Source organism: Telmatherina bonti, assembly GCF_933228915.1.
Source record: "Telmatherina bonti genome assembly, chromosome: 7".
Taxonomy (NCBI): domain Eukaryota; kingdom Metazoa; phylum Chordata; class Actinopteri; order Atheriniformes; family Telmatherinidae; genus Telmatherina; species Telmatherina bonti.
The window spans coordinates 31,049,220-31,074,029 of NC_136625.1; the positions used below are offsets into that span (position 1 = coordinate 31,049,220).

General features: G+C 39.1%; 1 protein-coding gene across 1 annotated transcript; it reads right to left on the bottom strand.

Annotated features, from left to right (window-relative positions):
• Nucleotides 1–611: 611 nt before the first annotated feature.
• On the bottom strand, nucleotides 612–9,752 carry LOC306757982 (endothelin receptor type B-like). Its single transcript, XM_079243187.1, has 8 exons — nucleotides 9,535–9,752; nucleotides 7,851–8,329; nucleotides 4,908–5,020; nucleotides 4,506–4,710; nucleotides 3,864–4,013; nucleotides 3,430–3,563; nucleotides 3,163–3,271; nucleotides 612–1,602 (listed from the first exon to the last, which is right to left on the bottom strand). The coding sequence occupies exons 2-8, from the start codon at nucleotides 8,262–8,264 to the stop codon at nucleotides 1,474–1,476; spliced, it is 1,254 nt and encodes a 417-aa protein (XP_079099313.1). The 5' UTR covers nucleotides 8,265–8,329; nucleotides 9,535–9,752; the 3' UTR covers nucleotides 612–1,473.
• Nucleotides 9,753–24,810: the final 15,058 nt, after the last annotated feature.

Genomic DNA, 24,810 nt, shown 5'->3' on the forward strand with positions numbered 1-24,810 from the left:
ACCGGTGGGTTTGATTTAATGACAAACCACATTTCAGTGATTGAAGACACGTTGGAAGAACGAAGGCTGAGAGGTTACGGGGAGGAGTCGATGCAGGAATGCAGGCAGAACGGGACGGGGGAAAGAGGTAAGGTAGAATGAAAATGAAGAAAAAATGAAGAACAAACAAAAAATGAGGACGGGCGGGGGGGAAGGAGAAGAGAGTGGATGAAGAATGAGAAGAGGGGTGGTGAGAGATCACAGGACAGAGAGCTTCTTTGACAGCTAATGTGACATGCATGATGCTGGTTAAGCCTGAAGCTAAATTCCCAGGTCAGAGCAGTGTGTGTGTTTGGAAAAAAGAAGGAGAAAAAGAAGAAAAAAAAAGACAGATCACAGTAACGCTCTGTATTAACATTCACCATCACATGATGCTGCCTGCTGTCACACTTAAGTTGATCTGACCCGCATAAACACCCACACATACACTCACACACTCACAAATGCACATTGCAGTAAAGACAGTAACAGGAAAATCTAAAGCTTTCACACAAACAGATCAACTTAAATATGAATCTCATCGCTTATTTTTTTTTTTGTCCTAGAAAAATACTAAAATCCTCATTTTTTGTTGTTATTATTTATACTTTTATTTATTTTCTTCATTGGAAAAAAAGCAAATCCTACATCATCGCATACCATTGAAGGCAATGAGTCAGACTAAGATAATAAGTAGCAAATAAAATTGTGGAGCAAGTAAAGCCTCTGCAAAAGGCCCCATTATTGAGTAGGATAATACAGTAGCTGATATTTGCACAGCTGGAAACACACATCAGTAGTCCAAGAACTAGTGAGAAAATACATGTTGACAATACATTTAAAGGCATTTATGTTGTTTTCTACAGCATGCAAAAATGCTCAATACATACCTTTTATTTTTAACTGGAAAAACAGAAACAATACACAAAAATCAGCATTAAAGTCACTGTTGAACTTTGAGCTGCTGCAGCCTCTAAAGGTCAGACTTTATATCGTCCATGCAGTCCAGAGGTTAATGCGAGATTCATAGTGTCCAAGCAAACATTCAATGTCACGGCTACAAGCCTGACCAGCTGTCTTTGCTAATTGACCCTTAACCCCAAATTTATTCAACCCGGCTAAACCTTGCACCCCGCTCAGTTCTCACCTTGTCATGTTATTTGGATCAGTTTGTGTTTGCATTTCATCAAAATTGTCCACTATGTTAAAACTGTCGAACTGCGTTGACTTATGTGTCCTCAGACAGGGGGAGCATAACGCTCCATTAGAAGGGCTTAAGGTTGGAATGAGCTTCGGTGTGGGTTGATTTCCAAACCGCACATCTGGATACGTTGCATGACGTCTTGGATGTGAGACGAATGAATCCTTCCTCTCGTCATACACCAAATTATCATTATTATTATCATTATTTTATGTATGATTTAACCTCCTTTTCTCTCACCTCTGGGTGCCTCCTCAGGCCGTGCTGGACTTATTCGTCAAGCGGGAGTTGCTCTGTTCAGACACTCTTTCGGTGACTTTAAGTTTAATACACGACTGCTTTTCGTCCCTCTCTGCAGGAAGGCACCAGCAGAAAAGACAGGACTGGAAGAAAAAGATCAGAGAAACTGGGAGTAAAAAAGAAGAAGAATGTTGGATCAGTACAGGGTTGCCCTGTAAATGTAACACAGCATTGCATTTGCACTATTTACAGTTGGCTGACATTATACTCGTGTCATTCTGGCTGTAGTGTTTTTTACTTTACTGGAGCAGCAAATGCAGAATAATGGCCTAATTAATAATTAATAAACACGATATAATAGTAAGAGTGATTTATGGGCAGACCAGACAGGAATGTTGATTTTTGGCACTCAACAATGATGAAAACCAGATGAATCAAATTTTAGTGACATTTTTTAAATTATTATTATAATGTTTAAATTAAGATATGTTGACATTTTAAGTGGTTTTGGGGTCCAAGGAAGCCACTTAAGCCCCACTTCCACTAAGAGGTCCGGCTCAATACGGGACCCAAACCCTTTTACTTCAGGATCCTTCAGCTGGGGTCCAAATATGACCAAATTAACTCTAAATTGTGGAGCCTATCACTGTGTAATCGTCACTTGCTGTGTGACTTTAAACACAGCAGGAATGGAGCCATGTTTTTGTTTGACTTGTTGAAAAAGTTTATATGAACATAATGAAATCTAAAAAACAAAAACAAGGAAAAAAATGAAATAAAAGATGACAAAATGTTCAAAAGGAGTGGGTAGAAGTATAAGCTTATATGTAATCCCCACCCAGAGTTTAATTTAGGACAGATATTTTATTGCTTAAAGGTGGAGTATGTAAGATTTTCAATATTTTCAAAATAAATTAACTAATAAAATAACTACAATCATAATTAGATAGTTTTTTTTAACATGTAGGTTCCAGTCTGTCCATATTTGGTGCGTTATTCAATTACAAGTTTAATTAATGACAAATGACAAAAAGCACTTTTTTTTACTGGTAGGCAAACATTTAAGAAGGGTATTTGTCATTAATTAAACTTGTAATTTAATAACACATCAAATATGGACAGACTGGAACCTACATGTTTAAAAAAAAAAAAACCTTCTAATTATGATTGTAGTTATTTTTTTAGTTAATTTTTTTTTTTAAAAATTGAAAATCTTACATACTCCACCTTTAAAGCCACACGCCAAGAAGAAAAAAAACACAAAATGCTGGATGTCCTTCATTCTCCTCCTTTGTTTCTGAGACTCATTATATGATTATAATTCAATGAAGCTGGTGCACTCCACTATTTTATAGCTGATGCATAGATCACTATATTAGGCCATGTATGGCTGGCTGTGGAAACATAGCAGAGATCAGGGTTTACACAACCAAACTGCACCAAACTCTTGTGCCCTGAGCCTGACCCTTTGGTGGAAAGGGGGCTTTAGTTCACTGGACTTTGACTGACTCTGGATCAGTACTTCTCCCATTAACAAAAAACAAGATAATTTAGTCCGTTTCAGACAAACAAGCAAGATGTGATATGATCTTACAAGCTGAAACATTACCGTTGCATTTCACATGATATCAGTATCAGCTGCATCTAAAAGGCAAGAAAGTGCACGAGTATAGCTGTGAAGACGTCAAGCTGCTGCCTCTTACCCTGAAGCAGTTCTTGAAGCGCTTGCTGACCATGTAGAGGGCGATGGGGTTGATGCAGGAGTTGATAGACGCCATGTTGATGCCGATGTAATCCAGAACCAGAAAGAAACTGCAAAAGTTTTTTGAAGACATGCGTAAGTGTTCCACCTCTCTTTTCCTGAAGCAAGTCGTTTCTCTTCTAAATGATCACGTCGACTTTTCCTCCCTCATTTTTTCTTTATTTTTTTTTTTATCTTGTGACGTGTGCAGCACATTTCCCTTTCGTACCTCAGCAGCTCGCAGCGGTTTGGATCCTTTTCATCATAGATGGTGAGCTTCAGGATACGGCTGAGGTGGAGAGGAAGCCAGCACAGAGCGAAAACCAGTACCAGACAAAACACAGTCTTCGCCACCTCCCTTCGCTGAACACACACAAACACACATTAATCATGGTTTGGCACTGAAATGGCTGTGGTGGCATTTTGGTCTCAGTAGTGTTATATATCATTAGAAACACATTGTTTTCCATAAAACTGATCATAAATCAAAGTAAATTGAATGGAAAGTGTGTCTCAGATTAAGCTGAATTAATGCCAATGCTTTCAGAACATACTTGCATTCTGCTTTAATTGTGCAGTTGGACTTAAAAAGGAGTATAACACTCCTTTAAATCATTATTATGTGCAAAAATTGGCTTCATAAAGCAACAGCCATCGTCTGACCTGTTTGAGGTGGTCACTCAGTGCAATTTGGACGCCGTTCTTCTTCCTCAGCATCTCACAGGTCATCAGGGTGTAGAAAATGGCCGTGCAGGCCAATGGCAAACAGAAATATGCACTGAACAGCCACCAGTCCTTGGCTGATTTATAAAACTGCACAGAGAAAAAAAAAAAGCAATGGATTATGCACAGACATCTGTGCTGGAGAGCTCGAGCCTGACCTGGACTGAAGCGCAGAACTCCAGGGTGTGTTTCAGGTTTTTTCTTTTGTTGACATGCTTTAAAAAATTGATTTATCAAAAGACCTCAGTGGAGCTGGAGCTGTTGCTTCATCAGGACGGAAGACTCTCCAAAACGCACATGCATTATGCTCACGGAACATTTTCTGTCACCTAAGAAAGCAATCTCACCTCTGTGATATATGCTTGGCAAAGCTTTATTTCCTCCCATGTAGCCTCAAAGTCGTCACAGTTTGAGTGTGTGTACACATTTATATTGAGTATACTTGGACATTTACACACAGCGTGCACCTCTTTTCATTTGTGAATACACATAATTGTGTGCACAGCTGTGTCAATAAAAGTCCCCCCCCCCAAAAAAAAAGCTGAAAAATGAGTCTGTGATGGTCAATGTGTCTCAGCTCACCCGCATGAAGTCGGATTTCTGCATGGGATGCAGCAAACAAATTCTCAAGTATTCCCCTTTGTAGTCCATGGTGATCATGTCGAAAGCTATTGCTTCTGGCACAGCTAGGATGATGGATAATATCCAGATGAGCGCTATCTCAATAGCCATCCATTTCGGAACTCCAATCCCTTTGATTCGACTCCAAGAGGCCACAGCACGATACCTGGAAGACACATCATAATGCAACCCGGAAATCCAGCAAAATTAGAGTTGGATGAGAGATTTTCATTTGTTGGGAAATGCACAATTATTTCAGCAGTTTTGTAGCTTTTTTTTTGTTCCAGATATGGAAATGTGAAAAACAAATCTAACATGGCAGGGTGTGTGAGTTGAGGTTGTCCAATGCTTTTGGCTGCATACCTGTCAATGCTCAAAGCGCACAGACTCAACACCGTGATCCCCACTGAGGCTTTCTGGACAAACGGCACCAGCTTGCACAAAGTCACCCCAAAGGGCCAATCCTCAGCCAAGAGCTGGAGACAGACAGCAACAGAAAGAGTTGGTCAGTGCCTTAAACCACTGCAGGCAGCGAGGCAAATTTTTTTTCTTTACCATGTTTTTCCCAGACACGGGCTTCCAGGGCAGAGCAGATATGCATGAACCAAAGATTATCTGTTTCTGTCAGCATTCAGAGTTGTAGGTTTTCTGCTTTTTATCTACATGTCAGGCATAACATGGTGGTCTTTTCTTTAAAAACAGTGAGGGACCTATGTATGGGGCTTCAGCTCGACCTCTAGGCACTGTAACCGAATGAGATATGGTAGCTCCTGAAGTACAACAAACAACGACTGAACATATAACATGGGAGTTTTGAAGCTTTCTTTGGATGGGCAACTGGAATGTGAGGGGAGGGAAAAATATTGAAATCACATGTGACCCTCTATCTTTTTACAGCACCCCATCTGTCCTGTCTCTAATCTGGAATATAACTGCAACCAGTTGTTATGACGTGCCTGCGCTCTTACTCAAATACACAGAGCCTTTGGTTCATTCACTCATGCAAAATGAGCCTGACAGCTAGTAACATGCTGAGAGACATAAGAGGATATGGAGGAGCTCAGAATCCAGTGCAATAATAACATTTTAAAATGACGCAGGCGCTCCTCTTTACCTGGTTTGTATGTTCGCGCTTGATTATGTGAATAGTGTTAGGAATGTGTGCTTGTGTGAAGACTTTAAACTCCAGAACGTAGTCAAAATATTTAGACGTGAACATGAAAAGCTAACCCAACAAATAAAATGAGAATGTCATATGAGGAATGGGGGAACTTTAGACTGACTGCAGGACTTTATGGAATAGACTAGGTAATGTCCCAATATGCTGGTACCTACAGATTTAAACTTATTAAATATCAATAATATGTTGATACAAATCATATCATTATGATGATTTATTCTCCTTTTCCACCACATGAAAAAGATGTAATTTGTTTTCCAATGTGAAGATTTTTTACAAACTCTCCACTTTCTTTGTACTTGTCCACTTTTATAGGTGGCTGAAGCTCAGGAAGGGGTTCAACCGGAAGGTCGGTGGTTTGATTCTAGGCTTCCACTAACTACATGCTCAAGTGTCCTTGGGTAAGACACTGTACTCTGCATTGCTCTCTGATGTGCCTGTTGGGGTGCGTGTGAATGGGTGTTTGTGACATGTAGTGTAATACATGACTGGAAAAGTGCGATATAAGGACAAGTTTATGAATCATTTACTGATTTGTGTAATGCACCAGTGATGAGAGGCTCAGCTCTTTTAAAGTATCTGACTCTTTTAGCACAGTTTGCTTAAAAGAGGTGGTTATAACAGCTTTAAAATGCTCCTTCATCTACTATCAATCACAGCTTCCATTGCAGCCTGATTTAGCAATCATGATTGATTTTTGCTTTGTTTATATATTTTTATGTTACAAGAAATGCACAGTTACTATTGTTTGACATTTAAACACGTTCAACCGAGCAACCAAACACAGAATTTTGTTGGGTTTTTTTCAAATTCTGTGCACAGCTTTTAAGTCTCCCAACATCACTGAAATGCAGCTATATGCTGCTTTAACTTTAATTTTTTTCTCCTTTATTTAAATATTCTTTTGATTGCATTCAAATCCATCTCTCCTCATCTCTCTATCTGTTACTGTGAGTACCTGGTCTGTCTCACTACGCTCGCTGTCGTAGAAGCATCTGCCCCGAGCCTAGCTTGTCTTTGCACGTGATTTGCCACATGGTGTGCCCACCAAAAAGTGTGGACTCTCAGAAGAGTGGAGTAGTGGCAGCTAAGGATTCAGCATTTCCCCGTGGGAGACCTCTTCTTCACAACAAACAAACATCTCAGAGCCATGACAACATATTCTCTCAGGTACGGTTTTTAACTGGTTTAAATCCCATCTAAGTGATAGAGAGTTTTTTATAAACATTGATATTAACTGTTCATCTCAGATCAATAAATTAAACTATGGTGTCCCACAGGGCTCTATTCTGGGCCCTGTGCTGTTTAACATTTACATGCTGCCAATGGGTGATGTCATCAGGAAGCCCGGCATAAATATTCACAGCTATGCTGACGATACACAGCTTTATGTCACCGTGTCCCCTGATGACACCAAACCAATTGACATCCTGTTGAAGTGTTTCTTAGAAATCAAATCATGGATGACAGCAAACTTCCTCCAGCTAAACCAGGACAAGACTGAGGTTCTAGTTATGGGCTCTGAGGCAGAGAGGGTGAAACTAAACGACAAACTTAGAACTCTGGCATTAGAACTCCTTAAAGTACCATAAAAGATGGTGCCTTTATATCTCTGTCTTTACATAAGCTAGCTTGGCTTTAAACCACATTTATGTTTTGGTATTTCCACATGTACTTTCCATTTGGACAACATGCTGCAAAGGTTTTTCACAGATTATTGAAGTTAAATGGTTACAATGTCCCAAAATGGTAAAAACAAACAAAAAAGAGCTACTATTGGTTTTGGTTTAGTTGCTGTTAAAGACAAATCAGCTAAACTGGCAAGGCCAGTGTTCACACCTTGTACTGTGATGTGTCTACTGGCCCAAAATGGATCCCTGAGTGTTTGAAAATATTCTTGTATCCTCGTTTGTACAGAAATACTTTGTCAAATAAAACTTATATGGATGAAGAAAGTTTTTAAAGCATAGGGAATACTTGGGGCCTGGATCTCCGCTAAAACAAACTGCAAAAGACTAATTTAATTTTAACAATTGTCTTGTTGTGATAATAACAATGTTATCACAGTATCAACAATACTTTTGCAAATCGTGTGTTGTGACAGCATATTCTACACCTTCACTCACCTTGTAAACGTTAATTGGGACGCCGATGATGATGTGCAGCAGGTCTCCCAGTGCCAGGCTGCCAATCAGTATGTTTGGTCCGTTCCGCATGCACTTATTCTTATAGATGATCCTCAGTAGGGTGGAATTACCAATAATACCAACCACAAACACCAGGCAGGACACCACCGTGTTGATGTACTTAAAGGTGTCTCTGATTTCCGTGGGCCCCGTGCACATGGGAGGCAGGCGGCGGCGGGGCATGGAGATGTTAGGCCTCACCGGACCCTGCACTTCCCGCTCCACAAGCCCAAGTCTCTGAGTGACGGTAAGAGGGGCCTGGGGCATTTGTTTCTTTGGCTCCAGCTGTCCACTGACCATAAGAACGTAAGCTGCCAAGAGGAGTAACTCCAAGCAGAGGAGATGAGTCTTCATCCTGAAGTTTGATATTGAGGATGGCTTTTATCCAACAGTCCTGCAGCTGATCCTCTTTAGTGCTCCTGGAACACAAATTGCAATAAAATGCTGTACAGAGACTTGTTGTTTGGTTATCATTCCTCCGCTGAGGCCAGAACTGACACAGAGGAAACGTATATTTGTCTGTCAGAAAAATTACCAGAAAAAAGTTAAAGCTGCATTTCATGAAACAGTAAAGCGTGAAAAAACAGGCAGAACCCATAAAGTTTGAACTCATATGTGGGTTCAAGACAAAGTCTTGAACTAGTGGGTCCAGCTCATTCAGATGCCAGTCATCTTTACACAAACAAACTACTGTTAAGCAAGGACAGCAGAACCCACCTTTCCAAAACATGATATGTTTTTCCAAGTCAGTTTAGGGACTGCGTGGAAATAACTGAGTTATGTGGAGAGATTATAGAAGCCTTGCTATTGACTGGTGTTAATAAAGAAAAATCATGTTTAAAGATTTTAAAAGGCAACTCATATCTTCTTAATGATACAATTACATTATTTGTATAAATTAGAAAGTCTTTTCTTGACGCCTAAAACAAAAAAAAGATGGGAAACAGGCTTTACAGAAAGGGTTGCTGTTGTTACTCAACGATATCCTCACAGCTCCTGGCCCATTTAATGGAAAAGTGTGGCCTGTATACTTGAACTACAGAAGCATCAGGAGTTTTTGTATCTCATAAATGTTTCAGATGAATTACAACTTTATTTTACTGCATTATTCTGATTTTTTTTTATATATAAATATTACAAAGATACAATGGCTTCTGGCAGGACATACCTAACAGTGGAAGATATTACAATCACCTGCTGCCTAAAAAAGTTGCTCTGAGAAGTGGAAGGCTGTCTTCAGCTTCTGACAGAGACAGAAAGAAGCTTTCTCGGATCTTGGCTGACATTTAAATGAAGGTGTGTGTTGGATTTATATAAGGCTGTAAAGATTTTGGACACAAAATCTGTTACAGATATGAGATATGTTATGATATGATTATGGCGTGGCGCATTAGGTTTGCAAAGAGTTCAAGTTGATTTACCACAAAAAAGTTGTCAGACAGCATCTGTGTGGCTTTAAAGAGAGTGCAGTTGCAAAATATAAAGGGAGGAGTACAATACCATTCTGTTTTCATGTTGTAGTTTCTAACAAAGGAAACCTATAAAACATGAACTGTTAAAACTATTGTTATTTTTTAAACAACACAGCAATTTTCCACTTGCTGCTATTCAAGTTGTTACTTACCGAACCACAAACAGAGCAAGGGCTTCTCCACTAACTGCACCTCCTAAATCAAACTTTCCCAGAAAGTCTCAGAGCGGCAGAGAATTCCCAAGTCAAAGGGACGTCATTCCGGCAGTGACAGTCCAGTCATCTCCAACCAAAGCAGTCCTCTCCGCCATGGGTGTCAGAGAACTAAGACGCTCCAGATCTGCGAGCCAGAGGTTGCTCTGGCTGTTCACTCCACCTCAGAACTGGTTGCTGAATCCCAGAGTAAACAGTCTCTTGAGTCTGTAGAGTTGATCCCTGCCCCACAACCCCTCCTCTTTTTATGTAGAAAAGCAGGGCAGGAGGAGGAGAGCAGGCAAGATGTTCACAACTTATTCACCAAAGACAGGAGCTAATAACATAAATCAGATTATAAAGAACTACATTGTGTTTTTTTTCCCCCTATTGCCTAATGGTGGATTTATAGTTCCTTTATTAACTGTACTTCCTAATAAATCTTTAGTATTATTATTCATTATTTATGTTTATGATCCATTTCCAGACTGATCTTTTTGTTGTTTCTCTTCTGTAACATAGAGCCAAAATCAGCTTGCAAATCACAAGCACATTACAGATTCATTTTTCATTTAATCTAATAACAATAACAAATATTTCAAATGTATGTGTGCTCATTTAAACAACATGAAAAACAAGCAGATGATATCTGTCCTTTCCAAGAGCCGATTGGACAGGAGGATCAGAGGTGGTGAAACACAGCAACCAGCTCAGCAACCAAAGTTTCCATCCCTCCAGGTCTTCCCATCACTCTTGACAATTTGTGCAACACATCCTTCCTTTCTGAAAAAGTTTTCAACATGCTGTGCTACTATGAGCCATTTGTCTGACAAAAAGGGAACTTGAGTATTTTCATTCCCTCAAGGTTCACTGTGACTGACAGTAATAGTGACAACTGTTAGTTAATTTCCTCACACAACGGTTGCCACTGATTGAAGACTTACCATCAAGTTATTATGAATTTATTTAGCATTTTTTTTGCAATATACCTTCCAAAGATTCTCTTGAGCCTTTAGAGCCAGTAGATGCTGCTCTTATTAGATTAAAATTTCAACCACATTTAGCAGGAAACTTCCTGTCATACTGCAGAGTTTACAGTAATCTTTTTATCTCCTTGTCCTGACGTCAACCAGCGTGTACCATTCTGTTTCTCGTTGACTTCACAGTGAAGGATGAATATGGTGGAAGTGGCTTTCTCGTGACCCTTTCGCCTTTTTGTTTCTTCTAAGTGCAAAGTATTGTAGCTACATGACAATCACTACCTCTCTGTTGGTGCTTCTCTTGTCTTTAGGCACATTTTAGCATTGTCAGATTTTTTTTATGAGCGACAGGAAAAGTAGCAGGAGTACAAACAGACTTGTGCAGAGATCTCACCGTTGCTTATTGCTGTCAGTCTGAGTCACAGCCACCTTTCACCAATGGTCATGAACTTTGGGATGACAATGGCTGAGCTTACTCACAGAAATTGCATCCGAAGGTTGAATTTGCAGGATTTCCACATTGTAGATCTGCTTCTTCTCAAAAAGAGCCTGTTTATTTGGTAGTGATTCCTTTAGATTTACTCCCTTTTGAGATTGGGAGCAGCTGGAGTTCCCTTGTGGACTAAGTTGTCAAGAGGAGGAGATCCTGGATGTCTGTGCTCCTGCCACAACACTGACAAAGAATAAGCAATTTAAAAAATAGATGGATGACCTGAGATGTGTCTCCTTTCCTTTCTCTAGACCACACCTGGACTGGCCCGCTGGTGAACCTCCCCGTGAGACTGAGAGTTTCAGAGCAGGGTCTTTGTCACGTGACAGATGACTGTGAGCAACAGATGTTTCTATACAGACAGAGTAACATTAAAGCAGACTTTGTTTTAAGCACTGTGTCTACTGCTTTTCAGTCAGCAGGTTGAGGAAAAAGAGATACTAAGATTTTCAAAGATCCCGTTTTATGCAAAATCCACCTCCTAAAGGTTTTCTAACAGTCAGATGTGTCCCCATATCCTGGGTACGAGGCCCAAAAATGAAAAACTTCTGTTATCTCTGTCGCCTGCTTATTTAACATTTTGGGGGAGGTTTGCTCAAATGGGTGACTCTGAGATCTTTCCCTTTGTGATGTCACAAAGGGAAAAAGCCCCTCCGCCTGTTAGTGGATACCGCCTTCTAAACCAGGTGTGTCTGAAGTTGGTTCTTGAAGGCCATAGATGTATGTATGTATGAATGTATCTATGGATGGATGGATGGATGGATGGATGGATGGATAAAGTTCTGTACAATGACTCTTTGATTTCAGTCAGGTAACTTGGAAAAGGGATACATCGAAAACCTACAGAATTATGAACATTGAGTACAGGAACTGGACACCCCTGCTCTAAAATCATAGGGCAAGCACTAGAGATAGCTGCATCCTCTTCCCACTCATGATCATTCAAAAACGTTGAGAAAAACGTAGAGAAAAAGCCCCATCTCAGTATAGCTCACTAGACTGACTTTTGAAATGGCTGAATTTACGGTAAAATACATTGAAAACAACATTGTTGGACCTCTGACACCCATAAGAAATTCTTAAAGTGGAACTATTATGTGCATTTCAGGCTAATTTATTTTTATTTCTGAGCCCAGAAGGGCTGGGATTGATCGAGTTATTGTCACAAATGGCTTTATTTACTTCAGACTGACCCTCTCCGTAGGCTGTCAGATCAGCCTGTGGGCAAAACGAGTGGACTGAGACTCTTCCGCATTAAGCCCCGCCTCCCGCCACCGCGCTACATCGGGAGCGCGCACCGCAACTGCTTTCGCCGTCATTGTAACATCTCATAAACAGAAGGATTAGGCTAATATGAACTCAATAAAAAAACAAAATACAATGTCAACACATAGCATACAGCCCTACATGTTGGAACCTGAATCAGAGCCTGAAAACGAAGTGGAAAACAGCAACCCACAGCAACGAATGCAGCAGGATGTCTCTCTTTGGTAAACTCACCAGCCATCGTTGGAAATAACTTTATCCGACGTTTTCCACCCGCCTGATGTATTTGTACATGCCCTTGTTAACCAGTAGAAGGTAACCAATCACCGAACCTTATCCCCCGGGACGTCACAAGGATTTCCAAGTAGAAAAAACTCTCTAAAAAGACACGTTGTTTGTTGCCATGGAAACCAAACGGAGAGCGTGTTGGAACTCAAACATGCATTTAGGTGATTAAAAAAACAGTGCCGTTCACATGTCTGATGAGGATTCAACACTGTAACACTGTAGAAAGCTCAGAAAACTTGAAATACCATAATAGCACCCCTTTAAGATATATCTATAATATGGGACCTTGTGGGCATTGCTCAATTTTCTAAAATGGTTTTGTCTGCTTTACTTATCTATCAATTTGAGAAGAGATAATGTCTGATTGGCTGTTGGGTTAAGAGCCAAGCCAAAGGGCTGCAAGGTGTTGCCTCCAATAGCCAGTTCAACTGACTTCAGCTTCTGCCAACATAACAACTTTCCCTCAAGTCATTGTTGTTTTGTCAGCCAGATTCACGTCCTCTGACCAGTACAATGGTGGTCTTTCTGGAAAAGACTGTATTGTTCAGCAATATAAATCCTTAAAAACTCTTGTTTTCCAATCAGCTTTCAAGAATTCCTTCTCTGTTCCAGCCTCCTGTCCAAATATCGGTCACCCCTGGCTGCAAAAACAGCAACAAAATGCCAAATTTGAGGTTTCACTGTTGATCCAGTCATCGTTTATTTACAGCAGATAGTAATCAGACATCCTCTCACCTATGTTACACGTTTGTTTCCTGATCTCAGTTTCTCAGGCATAGCTCTACTAATGTCTTACAGTTCACTTGGTAATTGCATAAATAATAATTAAGGGGAGTTGGAAGGATTTTAAGAAAAGCAGAGCGTAACTCCTTTACCTTCCAACAAGGGTCAGCTGTGGACCATTGTTTTAGTGAGGGATTAGGTGGGATGCCGGAATAATAAGTGAGCTGAGTGAAAGTGTGCAACTGGAAACATCTGTGCAGTTTATGCATATATGGAAGTAAGACTTTTTTATTTCTTTTTAAGCGTGCACTTTTCCAAACTGAGCTGCATTTTAATGAGGACAGCTGATAGCAGATCATCTCCACTTTACAGCAGTGTTTTTCTTCTCTCTCAGTTGATCAGAAACTTTCCTTCTCCACCCTCCTGGCCTTCTGTCTTCATCACCACGTCAACATGTGTGCTCCTGCTCCTCTCCTGCTTGCAGCAACGTTCATGGTTGAAACACTGAAATGTTCTACATGGCATGTGATGAGAAGGTCATCGCAATATCACGCCGAAGATATGAGGAGCGGGTAGCAAGCCTTGTGAGCGAAGACGTAGTCCTCTGGCTCCGGTCCAAGCCGCCCGAAGCAACGAGCAAGCAACACGGAAAGCTCTAAATGACTCAGTAAGTCTGCTTGGTAATAAAAAGAGAAATTTTTTAAATGAATTTATTACAGGGAAAATGACAGAAACGACAAAAGGACTATCTGTAAGGCTTTGACAATATGTAACGTCACCCATTACCTCTACTTTTGACCAATTAATAACTCCATTATTGGCAAATACTTCATGAGTTGTCACTCAAACTTTCACCATGTCACATCAGTGATGGCCTTTCACCATTGTTGCCAAAACCCCTTTAATGTCCCAATAAAAGGGTTTAATCATTTGAAGCACAGAGTGTTTCATTCATTATTTCCAGCATTCTTCAGGATTTTTACAGGGGGCGTTTGACCTGTGCTGGCTGATCTGTGGAAAGCCTCCCTCATCTCTCCAAACATCTCTCAACCTGGTTTCTCCAAAGGCGGAAAATCATCCTCAGTTCCTTTAAGCACAAAGTGGTGAATTGTTTGCAACAAGCGAGGATTCACGACCGTTGGTGTCAGTGCGAGGGCATCTAATAGCGCTAAAACACAGCTCACCCTCTCAGCTTGCTCCGTTGGAGGCGTCACGTATTGATTTACAGCTGAATTATGTGTTTAGTGTGCATGTGTATGTCCACCCTTGTACTTAGGAGTCACAAAAGGCGGATTGGCCTATGCCCTGCAGCCCTGCGAAATGAGTGTTTGGTCAATAGAGAGTGATTAAGTACCACTTTATTAGAGCTATAAAAGAAGCAACTCTTGGCTGAATCCTTTTTATTTCTCTCCATCAGTCCATCTTTGTCTCAGAGTTTGATCTTCTGTTGTGTCCTTTTATTTTCACACATTTCATTTGCATTCAAGCAACTCTTAACATTTTAAAATGGATCAATGTCTTAACTTCTGAGACTAAAGAAGAAAATAAACCCAGGATCTGCTCAAATGATTTCTTTTCACTTTACGTGAACGTCACAAGTCTTCTGTCTGCTTGTTTTACCTTTATTGTATAAGTAGATGAGAAGGGTCCATCTACTCAGTTTAAAATGCTGGTTAATCATTCAACACATTTAGTGCAGTTAAGTCTTGAAGTCATGGCTTATTTGGACATAACATAGTGAATATATTTTTGTTCCTAAATAATGAATAAAGCAATATTGTAAGTAAATGTGCTCAAGGTGTTTCCTGTCTTTGTTAAGTGCAGAGCGAGCTGGATAGTTGCCAGGACACGTTGTATGTGGTTAAAACTGACATGTAGCAACAGGTTTTTTTGTTCAAAGGGGACTTTTTTTTTTTTTTTTTCTTGTGCCAGTGTGGGCTTGGTAAATGCTTTCTTTCCACAGTCCAAAGATTTGCATGTTAGATTAACTAGTGATTTGCAATCTGTTGTGGATGTAATGAGAATGTGCAGAATATTCCCACTTTATTTGCATTACAATATTTCCCTCCATCTTGTCCAATGCATGTACTTATGCATGTGTGTATGTATGTATGGATACATAGTTTAGAAAGTAATGCGCAAACATGCCTGGAAAAGCTTAGCAAAACATCTCAATAAAGTTTGACCTTCTTCATACATTTTGTCTGACAGATTGGGTGCATTTACACAGTTACGCATCACACAGTACACCTTTTATGCAGTACTTTCCTGAATGACGTTTGCGAAGATGCCACAATTTCAAACATGCTAAGTTATAGATGGAAGCAAACTCAAACAGAACTAAGCAGGAAATTGAAACCCTCAATTCCCAATCAGCCTGTGCATTTTGGATTATTATTTTGGAAACTGTTTAAAAGGTGAAACATGAGCAGGGTGGAAAATCTTAACATTGACAGCTTTGCAGAACTCTGAAATGAGGATGTAAACAGCTTTAATGTCCTGTTACCATAGAAACTATGAGCAGCATTCAGAACATTTTCCTATGAACGTCTGATCTGACCTCCGTCATTATGCACACATATTCTAAATTCAAGGTTTTCTCACAAAGATAGGACTCAGCCCTGTTGGTCGCCGTTAGAAAGTATCCTGTTGTAAAATGTGCCTTGTCTCTCATTTCTCCCTCTGCTCCCCTTTTCTCTCATCTCTCTTTCATCTGCCACACATTTTCACCCCACTCCTCCCTCCTCAGTCTTTTGCTCTGACCCTGCCTCTGCGCTTTACTCCCTCTAACCACCTCCGGGGCTCTGTTTGGAGACAAAAAAGGAGAGACTGTAACCTTCGGACAATCCTCTCTTCAACATGAGACACAGATGAAATGACTAAACTGCAAGCATCGGGCTTCCCCAGTACCTAAGATGGAGGGCATGTGCTTGACTTTTTTGCGTTTGCCTCTGCATGATGTGCTCATGCACGCGCTTCATCCCCCTTAGGCCGTGTTTCTCTTTGTCTTTTTTTTTTTTTGTCTTTTATGACCCCTCTTGAATTCCTCACAATATGCTCTTATGTCTAATACCTGAGTAAAAAAAAAAAAAACACAGCGATAACAACGAAAAAGCCTGCAGATTTTTCCAGAAGTGCCACACCAGGAAAGAATAGACAAATGGAAGTTTCAGAGAGGAGCTTATGAAATCTTGATTTGCTGGAACAATATGTTCTGTTGTTATGTTGCTTCTGCTCTCCACAGATATTACAGCGCTGGGATGATACAACCTAGATACTGAACATAAAGGGGAGCTGCTCGATATCTATGTGGCTCATGAGATAAATAAACATAAACGGACTGAATTTATAGCACGTTTTAGTCTTTTTGGCTTTTCATATGCACTTTCTCATTATCCAGACTCCAAAGAAACAGGAAAACACACAAGATGAGGCTCAGAATAACAGAAAATTCAGTCAAAGACTAAAACCACCGACAGCTTTCATGATGTGTGTTGAGCTTCTTTGAAAAGAGCGTACATGTGTTAACATGTGACCATCTAAAGAACTTGTATGAAGTAATACAAATTATATTGTATGAAGTAATACAAATTATATGGAGGACTTTTTGTTCTCCAAAAAGGTCCCTTCTTTCCCTCATTACGTGTCTCCTCTCTCGACTCTTCTGGCCTCTTCTTCATCAAGACATCACTGCATCTGCCGCCCTGATTTTTTTCTCTTCCTGTCTTATACAAGAAAAAATAATAATCTTTTCTTTCTCTGTTGCCCTCCTTTCTACTCCCTGGGAAGTTTCTGTGTTTACTTGACATGAGCCCTCACGCTCATAACACATACCAAAGCTCCACCAGCATTTTCTAATGGTTTGAGACAAACTTTCACTTTGACCAAGGTCAGACTCGGCGCCAAAGCAGCACACAACACAATACTGTAGACTGAACGAGTGGCGGTGGTGGGGGGGGCAGCAGGGACAGCAGAGAAGCAATTCTTTTTCAGTGGCAACTTGTTTTCTAGACCTTACAGTCTGCGAAGAGCTACTGTACAAAGGATCCACTGTGAGTGAATGTGACTTCTACTAATTCAATTCCTCCCCCAGTCCTCTTTTTTGTCTCCTATCCTTTAGAAAAAACCTTCACAGTTTTCAAACCAGTTAAAAGAAATTATTACAGTATTTATCCTCCTTGCAGTGAAACTTAACGCATGATAGTCTTCACATGGTGTAAGCAAGAGCATATAATATACTATAAAGGAGTCTCTGTGCCCCAAACCTTTAGTGTAGTCAGTCATCGCAGTATCAAATTCATTTGGAGATACACATTTGAAGGTTTTACACACAAGAAATAAAAACGTGCCACCTTTCAATTTCATTATATTTTGTTTTCAAAGATTCAGGCTTTCTTACAAATTTTTAAATGGTTTTTGAAGAAGTAGTCTTCAGGATTTTACTTATTTTCATTCTTGTCTTTATACATGATTCTTTTAACAGGATTGTGTTTTTGTTTTGTTTATTAAGCCCCTTAACATTGACCTATGAATAATTCAAGCATAAAAATGGCATTAAAGTCAGGGAATGAGTCAGTGAGTCAGTGTTGTGTGAACTCCTGACAGAAAAGTAAGCAAAGAACTGATTATAAATTGTATCTTTAGGCACTTTTTTTTTACCCTCCAGTCTGTCCATTTCTATAGTAACATCTAAAAATAATGCTAAAGATAACACAGTCTGACAGGCGCAAAATTGTATTTTTCACCAACAAAATAGAAAAAAAGACTATTTGTCAAAGACTTTACCAAATGTTTTAAGTAAACATTAGAATTCTGAACAAGTGATGGGTAGTCATGTTATTTCAGATAGATCTGATGTAGGACCTGAGAGATGCATCTGGACCTGTTGAACTATTTACTGTTCATTGAACCCTTAGAAGACACGGTTTCCATGGAAGGGTTATTAACCTTAATCTTATTTCCTGTTTCAAAAACAACTTTCTCATAGTTGCAAGTCTAGTATATGTTTGCTTTTTCTTTCTAATGTATCCAACCAACATATTGAACTTTGCTGCTTTACCATATTTACTTGGTATGTTCACTGGCGCCAACATTGTCACCATGCTGTTGATATTATAATAACATTTTATAATTAAATTACTGCTTAACTGAGTCAAAAATAATTTATAAAACAAATGCATGTTCATTTAAAAACTTTTTTATCATCTCGTGACCAGCAACCACGGTTTGCCCTCTCACCCAGTGCCCATCAAATACAATTTTTTTTTTAAACTTTTTTTTTTTTAACTTTTTTAGGGTTTTTTTTTCTTTTTTTTTTCTTTTTTTTTCTTTAACAAACTGTATGTTGAAAAGATTTTTAAAAAGACAACAATGACATTTGACGACAACACAGAGCAAATCTGGTTACAAACATACAAAGAAGGAAGAACAAAAAATCGTGACAACCAGTCTGCCCTTGCACTTTTCCCTTTCAAAAAACAAACAACCAAACATAAAAATAATAGGTAAGACACTGGAATAAATGTTTTTAAAAAATAAATATAAAATAACAAATATAAATTCTATATGTCTTGATAATTATTCTGTACTGTAGTTAACCACGATTTTCTTTCTTTAGCAGGTGAAACTCATGGAAACTAGATGTTTCATTTCAATCAGGCCTTTCCTGGCTAAAAATAATTAATTGTACAAATGTTGACATTTTATGATCCATTGAACACCAGCAGCACCTTTACATGATATTAACAATTTTCAAGTTCAAATGCTTTCTCATTTTCTTCTTTTTCTCGTTATTCTTTGAGAAAACACTGTATACAGTGTACAGAGACAGATGCACATATCTGTTTTTTTTTTTGTTGTTGTTGTTGCTTTTACTCCGTTATGGTTTAAGCTTCATACCTGAGACATGACCATAAATCCAGAGACTAAAGATATTCAAATCTAACATTTGTTTGTATTCTACCATAAACATGACCATATAAAAATGGTGGTATTTTCAAATAATTTCTATTGAGTGTATTGTAGTCTGTTATTTGAACATATTAGTATCAATTTTATACTGTTTTTACATGAGAATGTATTCAGAAAAGTGTGCCCTTTAATTCCCTTTGGATTAATGCTAAACTTAAACATATAAGCAAAAAGGAAAAGATTTGCTGTTAACTTAATTTCTGTTTGGTGCTATTTAGTAGTTAGCATGCTAACACTATAACCCCATAGGTTTGTCGTAGCAAGCAGTTTAGTCATCAACATGCTAGCATTTTTACGGAGCATGTTAGCAACTAGCACGGTGGCGCAGTGGTTAGCACTGTGGCAAGAAGGTTGCTGGTTCGATCCTTGGCTGGTTTGGTCAGTGGCCTTTCTGTGTGGAGTTTGCATGTTCTCCCCGTGTATGCGTGGGTTCTCTCTGGGTGCTCCGGCTTCCTCCCACCATCCAAAACACATGCATGATAGGTTAATTGGTCACTCTAAATTGCCCCTAGGAGTGAGTGTGAGCATGAGTGTGGTTGTTCGTCTCTCTGTGTGGCCCTGCAATGGACTGGCGAGCTGTCCAGGGTGTACCCTGCCTGTCGCCCAAAGCCAGCTGGGATAGGCTCCAGCTTCCCCGCGACCCTGAATTGGAATAAGCGGTTTGGAAAATGAATGAATGAATGTTAGCAACTAACATCAACATATAACCAAATAAAAAGATGGCTACTTTTAGCTTCACCTCTGCAGTATTTACTAGAAAATATTAGCCTAATAACACTTTAAACCAATATGTTTATCAAGTCTCTGCTGTGGCAACCAGTTTATTAATTAACATGCTTGCATTGTTACTGAACATGTTAGCTTATATTTTAACATATAACCAAATAAGTGCATCTACTGTGTGCTTAACCTGTGTGTTGGGTGCTAATTAAGCTAATACATCAAACTAATTGGTTTATCAAGTGTCTCCTGTAACTAACTTATTAATGACCATGCTGGCAGTTTTACTGAGCATCTTACCTTGACCTAAGCAGGATACTAGCTAACTGTTAGCCCCATTACACAAGGCTTTAATGTAATTAATTTGTTTACAACTTAGCTAGATTTCTGTTTGGGGATTCAAGTTATAATAACAAGTACAACAGTTGGGGTTTTAAACTTGGGGTAAAAAAGGAATTTGTCAAGAAATATGTTTGTAAAACAGAAACAAATGACATTTAAGTGACAGTTCGTATCTACAGGTCTATAGCTATTGCAGTACAGCGATGGGAAAAGCAGATTTTAAAACAGATTCACTTCTAATATCCTTCCACCTGGAATGTATGATCTTCTATAGGCTAAATGTATTTGGGGTTTTTTTGTTGTTGTTTCTATTTGTTTTTTGTTGTTGTTGTTGTTGTTTTCTTTACTTTCTCAACCTACTGAAACACTAACCAACACCAGTACTCCACAAAGGTCTTGAGCCACAGACACCTCCACCAAAGCAGAGGCCATGTATTCAGCATCACTGGTGTGCCTGTATGTCTGTCTGTCTGGGCCCTCTTGCACAATATTGTAAACCAGTTGTCACAAATCTGGGTGTGAAACTGGACAGTGATTTTAGTCTAGACAGGCAGAACAGTGCAGTGGTAAATCTAGCATTTTCCAGCTGAGGCAACTGGCAAAGGCTGACCATATCCTTTGTAGGCAGGACTTTGAAACAGTAATTTACACTTTTATCACAACATGGCTCGATTACTGCAACGCTCTTTACTTTGGTGTCATGCAAAAATGTTAGTCCCATCTGCAGTTGGTGCAAAATGCTGCAGCTTGTCTGCTGACGGGAACACGTAAAACAGAGCACATTTATCCTGTTTTAGCCACACTGCACTGGCTGCCTGTTCTTTTTAGAATTCACTTTAAAATCCTTTTATTTGTTTTTCAGTCTTTAAATGACCTTGCCCCGCCTTACTGCTCTGAGCTGCTACACATGTACTCCTCTTACCGTACGCGCCCGTCAGCAGATTAGCTGTTTTTGGAGGTCCCAAGAACGCGGAGGAAGCTCAGAGGGGACAAGGCCTTTTCTATGGCAGGACCAGCTCTGTGGCGGGACCAGCTCTGTGGAACTCTTTGCCACTACAGGTCAGACAGGCTCCATCACTGTCCAGTTTTAAATCCCTTCTTAAGACCCTCCTATTTTCACTGGCATTTTACCCAGAATGAGTTTGCCTTTGTTGCTTTTATTATTTATTTGTTTCATTGTTCATATATTATGGTTTTAAACTTTACCGTTTTATTGTTTTCTGTTTTATTTTTTTTATGTTTTAATATGTTGATTATGTTATGTTTAGCACTTTGTTAGCAGTGTCTGTCAGAAAGTGCTTTATAAATCAAGTTGGCTTGGCTTGACTGTATGTCTGTCTGTCTATCTTTTGTCTACATAATTTAAAAAGTCATGGATGGATTTAGATTAAATTTCCAGGAAGTCTCAGAAATTGATTAAGTGACGTGTATTTGGGCCGATCCAGATCAGCACCTGAATGCAGATTTTTTTTTTTAATGGTTTCTTTATTATGGGGAAATAGGGATAATTTTGCCATTAGAGTTTCTAATTAAAAAATAATGCCCACAATGATTGGCAAAATAATTACAATGGCTTGGCATAGGTCTGTTCACTCTGAGGGATTGTACTTTATTTATTTGTTTACCAGATTATTGAGTTTAGGTATACAATGCTAAGCTAAAAGGTGTAAGAAAAGAGCAACAGTAATAAGTAGATCCTGAAATGCAATATGCGTAATAGTTATGGCCACTGTCTTCAATAAAGCTTGAACCCTTCCAAACAAGCGTAGTTGTTTTTAGTTAGTCTTTTGGAAAAGTTATCCGGGATTCTTGCAGAACTTTCTTTGTTTGTTGGCTGCTTTTTGCTTTGTTCACTGCCAGTATGATCCCATACTTCTTCAATAATGATGATATTTCTGCTCTGGAGGATTCATCATTCCATAAAACCACTGTTACCACTGATTTTCAGTCCAGTTATTGCATCATATGTCACTCTGTTTCCTACTGAGAATAGCTTCTTGACAGATAACCTTCCATGGGGGACCATTTCCAACGAGGCTTCAGTGAACTGTAGATTAATCAACTGAAGGTTGAGATGCTTCTGTCATGGTCTCTGTCAGGATCAGGTTGGATCTTTTCCCTATTTCTGGAAGACATCACTTATAGGTACTGATAATTTATTGATTCATCTTGCACTTGTTCAGTTTCTTAATTTTTGAACACACACTGCACACCATACTGAGAAAGCCTCAAACTGCTCTTAAGGAATCACCTTGCTGGTGTGAAATTACTATTTTATGCCTGTAAAACTGTGTTATCTGTGACATATTTCATGGATACAACTAAATCAATGGAAACAAAAGGGCGTTTGTTTGCAATGTGCTGCTAGTAACAAAGTCTCCACAGATAAAATTTAAAATGGCCTCTTTGATATCTGTATTACAAAACACTGCAGAACATCCTTTGCGATGCCCAATGCTTAATAATATCGAGGTCAGTGGTGAGTGGTTTAACAAACAAATAAACACATTATTCTGTGAACTTCCAAGTTACAAGAAGTGGACTGCATATGTTAAAAAAAAAATCTCACAAGACCTTTAGAAGCCTAAAACAATTCCTGATTACGACTTTGAAAGATTACACAAAACCATGGCTCTTAAGCTGGGTACACACATTACAATTTTATAACCCCCCAGTGTGACATATATGATACATACAGTTTCTCAGACATCTGGCTTCGCTTTATGGTGCAAACTATGATCAAATTCCTATGGAACGCAAACTAATTATGTCTCCTGCCCCTAATGGACACCAGAAAGCAGAAGGTTGCATCATGAAACTTTTGATATATTACATGGTAATATCTGATTAAAAAAAAAAAAGAAAGAAAAAAAAAAACATAAAAAATGTTAGTACTTTTTTATTTACAGATAAAGATCTCATATTCAAAGAATTGGACTTACCTGATAATTTTTTTTCCCATGGGTTGGGTTCTTAATGGGTTAAATCTGAAGAGATTTTTTTTTTATCTTTTAGCAACCCCACACATGAACATAAAAAAATAAGGAATTGAACTGTTTTGATTGTACTGTGAGCGGTAGTGCTCCAACAATCTCAGCAGAGCACACCACACACAAAATGATTCTGTCTCACATCCGATCTAGAATCTATTCTTCTGAACCAGAAATCTCGAGTGATCACAGTGAGCTTACAAAAAAAGAAGAAACATCATACCAACCAGAAAACACAACACCAGGACGACTTGGTGGAGAAGGTAAATAAGCATTCTCTCTTCCCACAGCTCCATGAGTTGGTCATCCAGTCCACCAGGCTTTTACGTCAACCATGCTTGTTCATGTTTTCGTCTGCTTCCTTTCTCCCCAGTCACCTCGCTCCCTTTTTGGCTACATCTCATTCCACATGACAATCCACAAAGCCACGACTTGGGAGTCATCAGCTTTCCCTCCACATTTGAAGATTTTTGGTCATAAATATTGAACAGGTATAATTCTTGTGATTGTCGACCCGATGTGTGTTTGGAGCCAGATGGGACAGCTTCAATCCCAACACACCTCAGGATTATTTTATAGGGTAATCTTTTAAAACTTCAGATAACTGGACATTTGTTGTCCTTGGTCAGGATCATGTGTCTACCCGATTTAAGATGCATGAAAAGATCACTTTAGTCATGGACATGAACTGATTTATTAAGTTATTAAGTTATTAATATTAAGTTATTAAGTTAGATCCAGCATGCAATACAAACCCAATACTTCTCAACACCCCAAAAATACCATCTGCATAGTGATGTTTAGTGGAGGTAGAGTCATGCTGGGTGTATTTTTGTTGATCAGTACTGACTGAAATTGATCAGAACTGAAGGAAAGATGGTTGATAGTGAATACAGGCAAATTTCTGAGTAGAAGTCGCTGTAAATGTCTCCCACAAAGATTTGTCTTGTGTACCAAGATTGTGTGTCTGAGTTTTTGAAATATTGAAAATGTAGTAAGTTGGTTTGAAAATGCATTTCACATCTAAAATATTACATAGTGAAATAGTACTGATACATTATGTTTTTATGTTTCACTGTGTGAAATATGTAATTTTGGGACAATTTAAGATTTCTTGAATTCATCCAATTCCTGTGATGCTAATGTGTTTGAACCTGCTTCAATGACAGACTCTAGCTTTAAGCATCAGGAATAGAAAAAGCATTTTGTGAACCAGAATTCTCTCCATTTGGTCCTTTTCAAGGTGTCCACTGGAGAGAGATGAGAGAGTAAAATAAAACTTCAGTGTGGCCATTATTTCTTTGGAACTGTGCCGCAACACTGGTTTTGGTTTTCCGTTCAAGAGCAGGATGGAGGTTCATGACAATCACACAAGCATACTGCAAAATCAACACTCAAAAAGCTCTAAGGAAAAATATATAAATGACTTAATCCAAAGTCCAGAGTGCAATCCACTGAGAATCTGAGC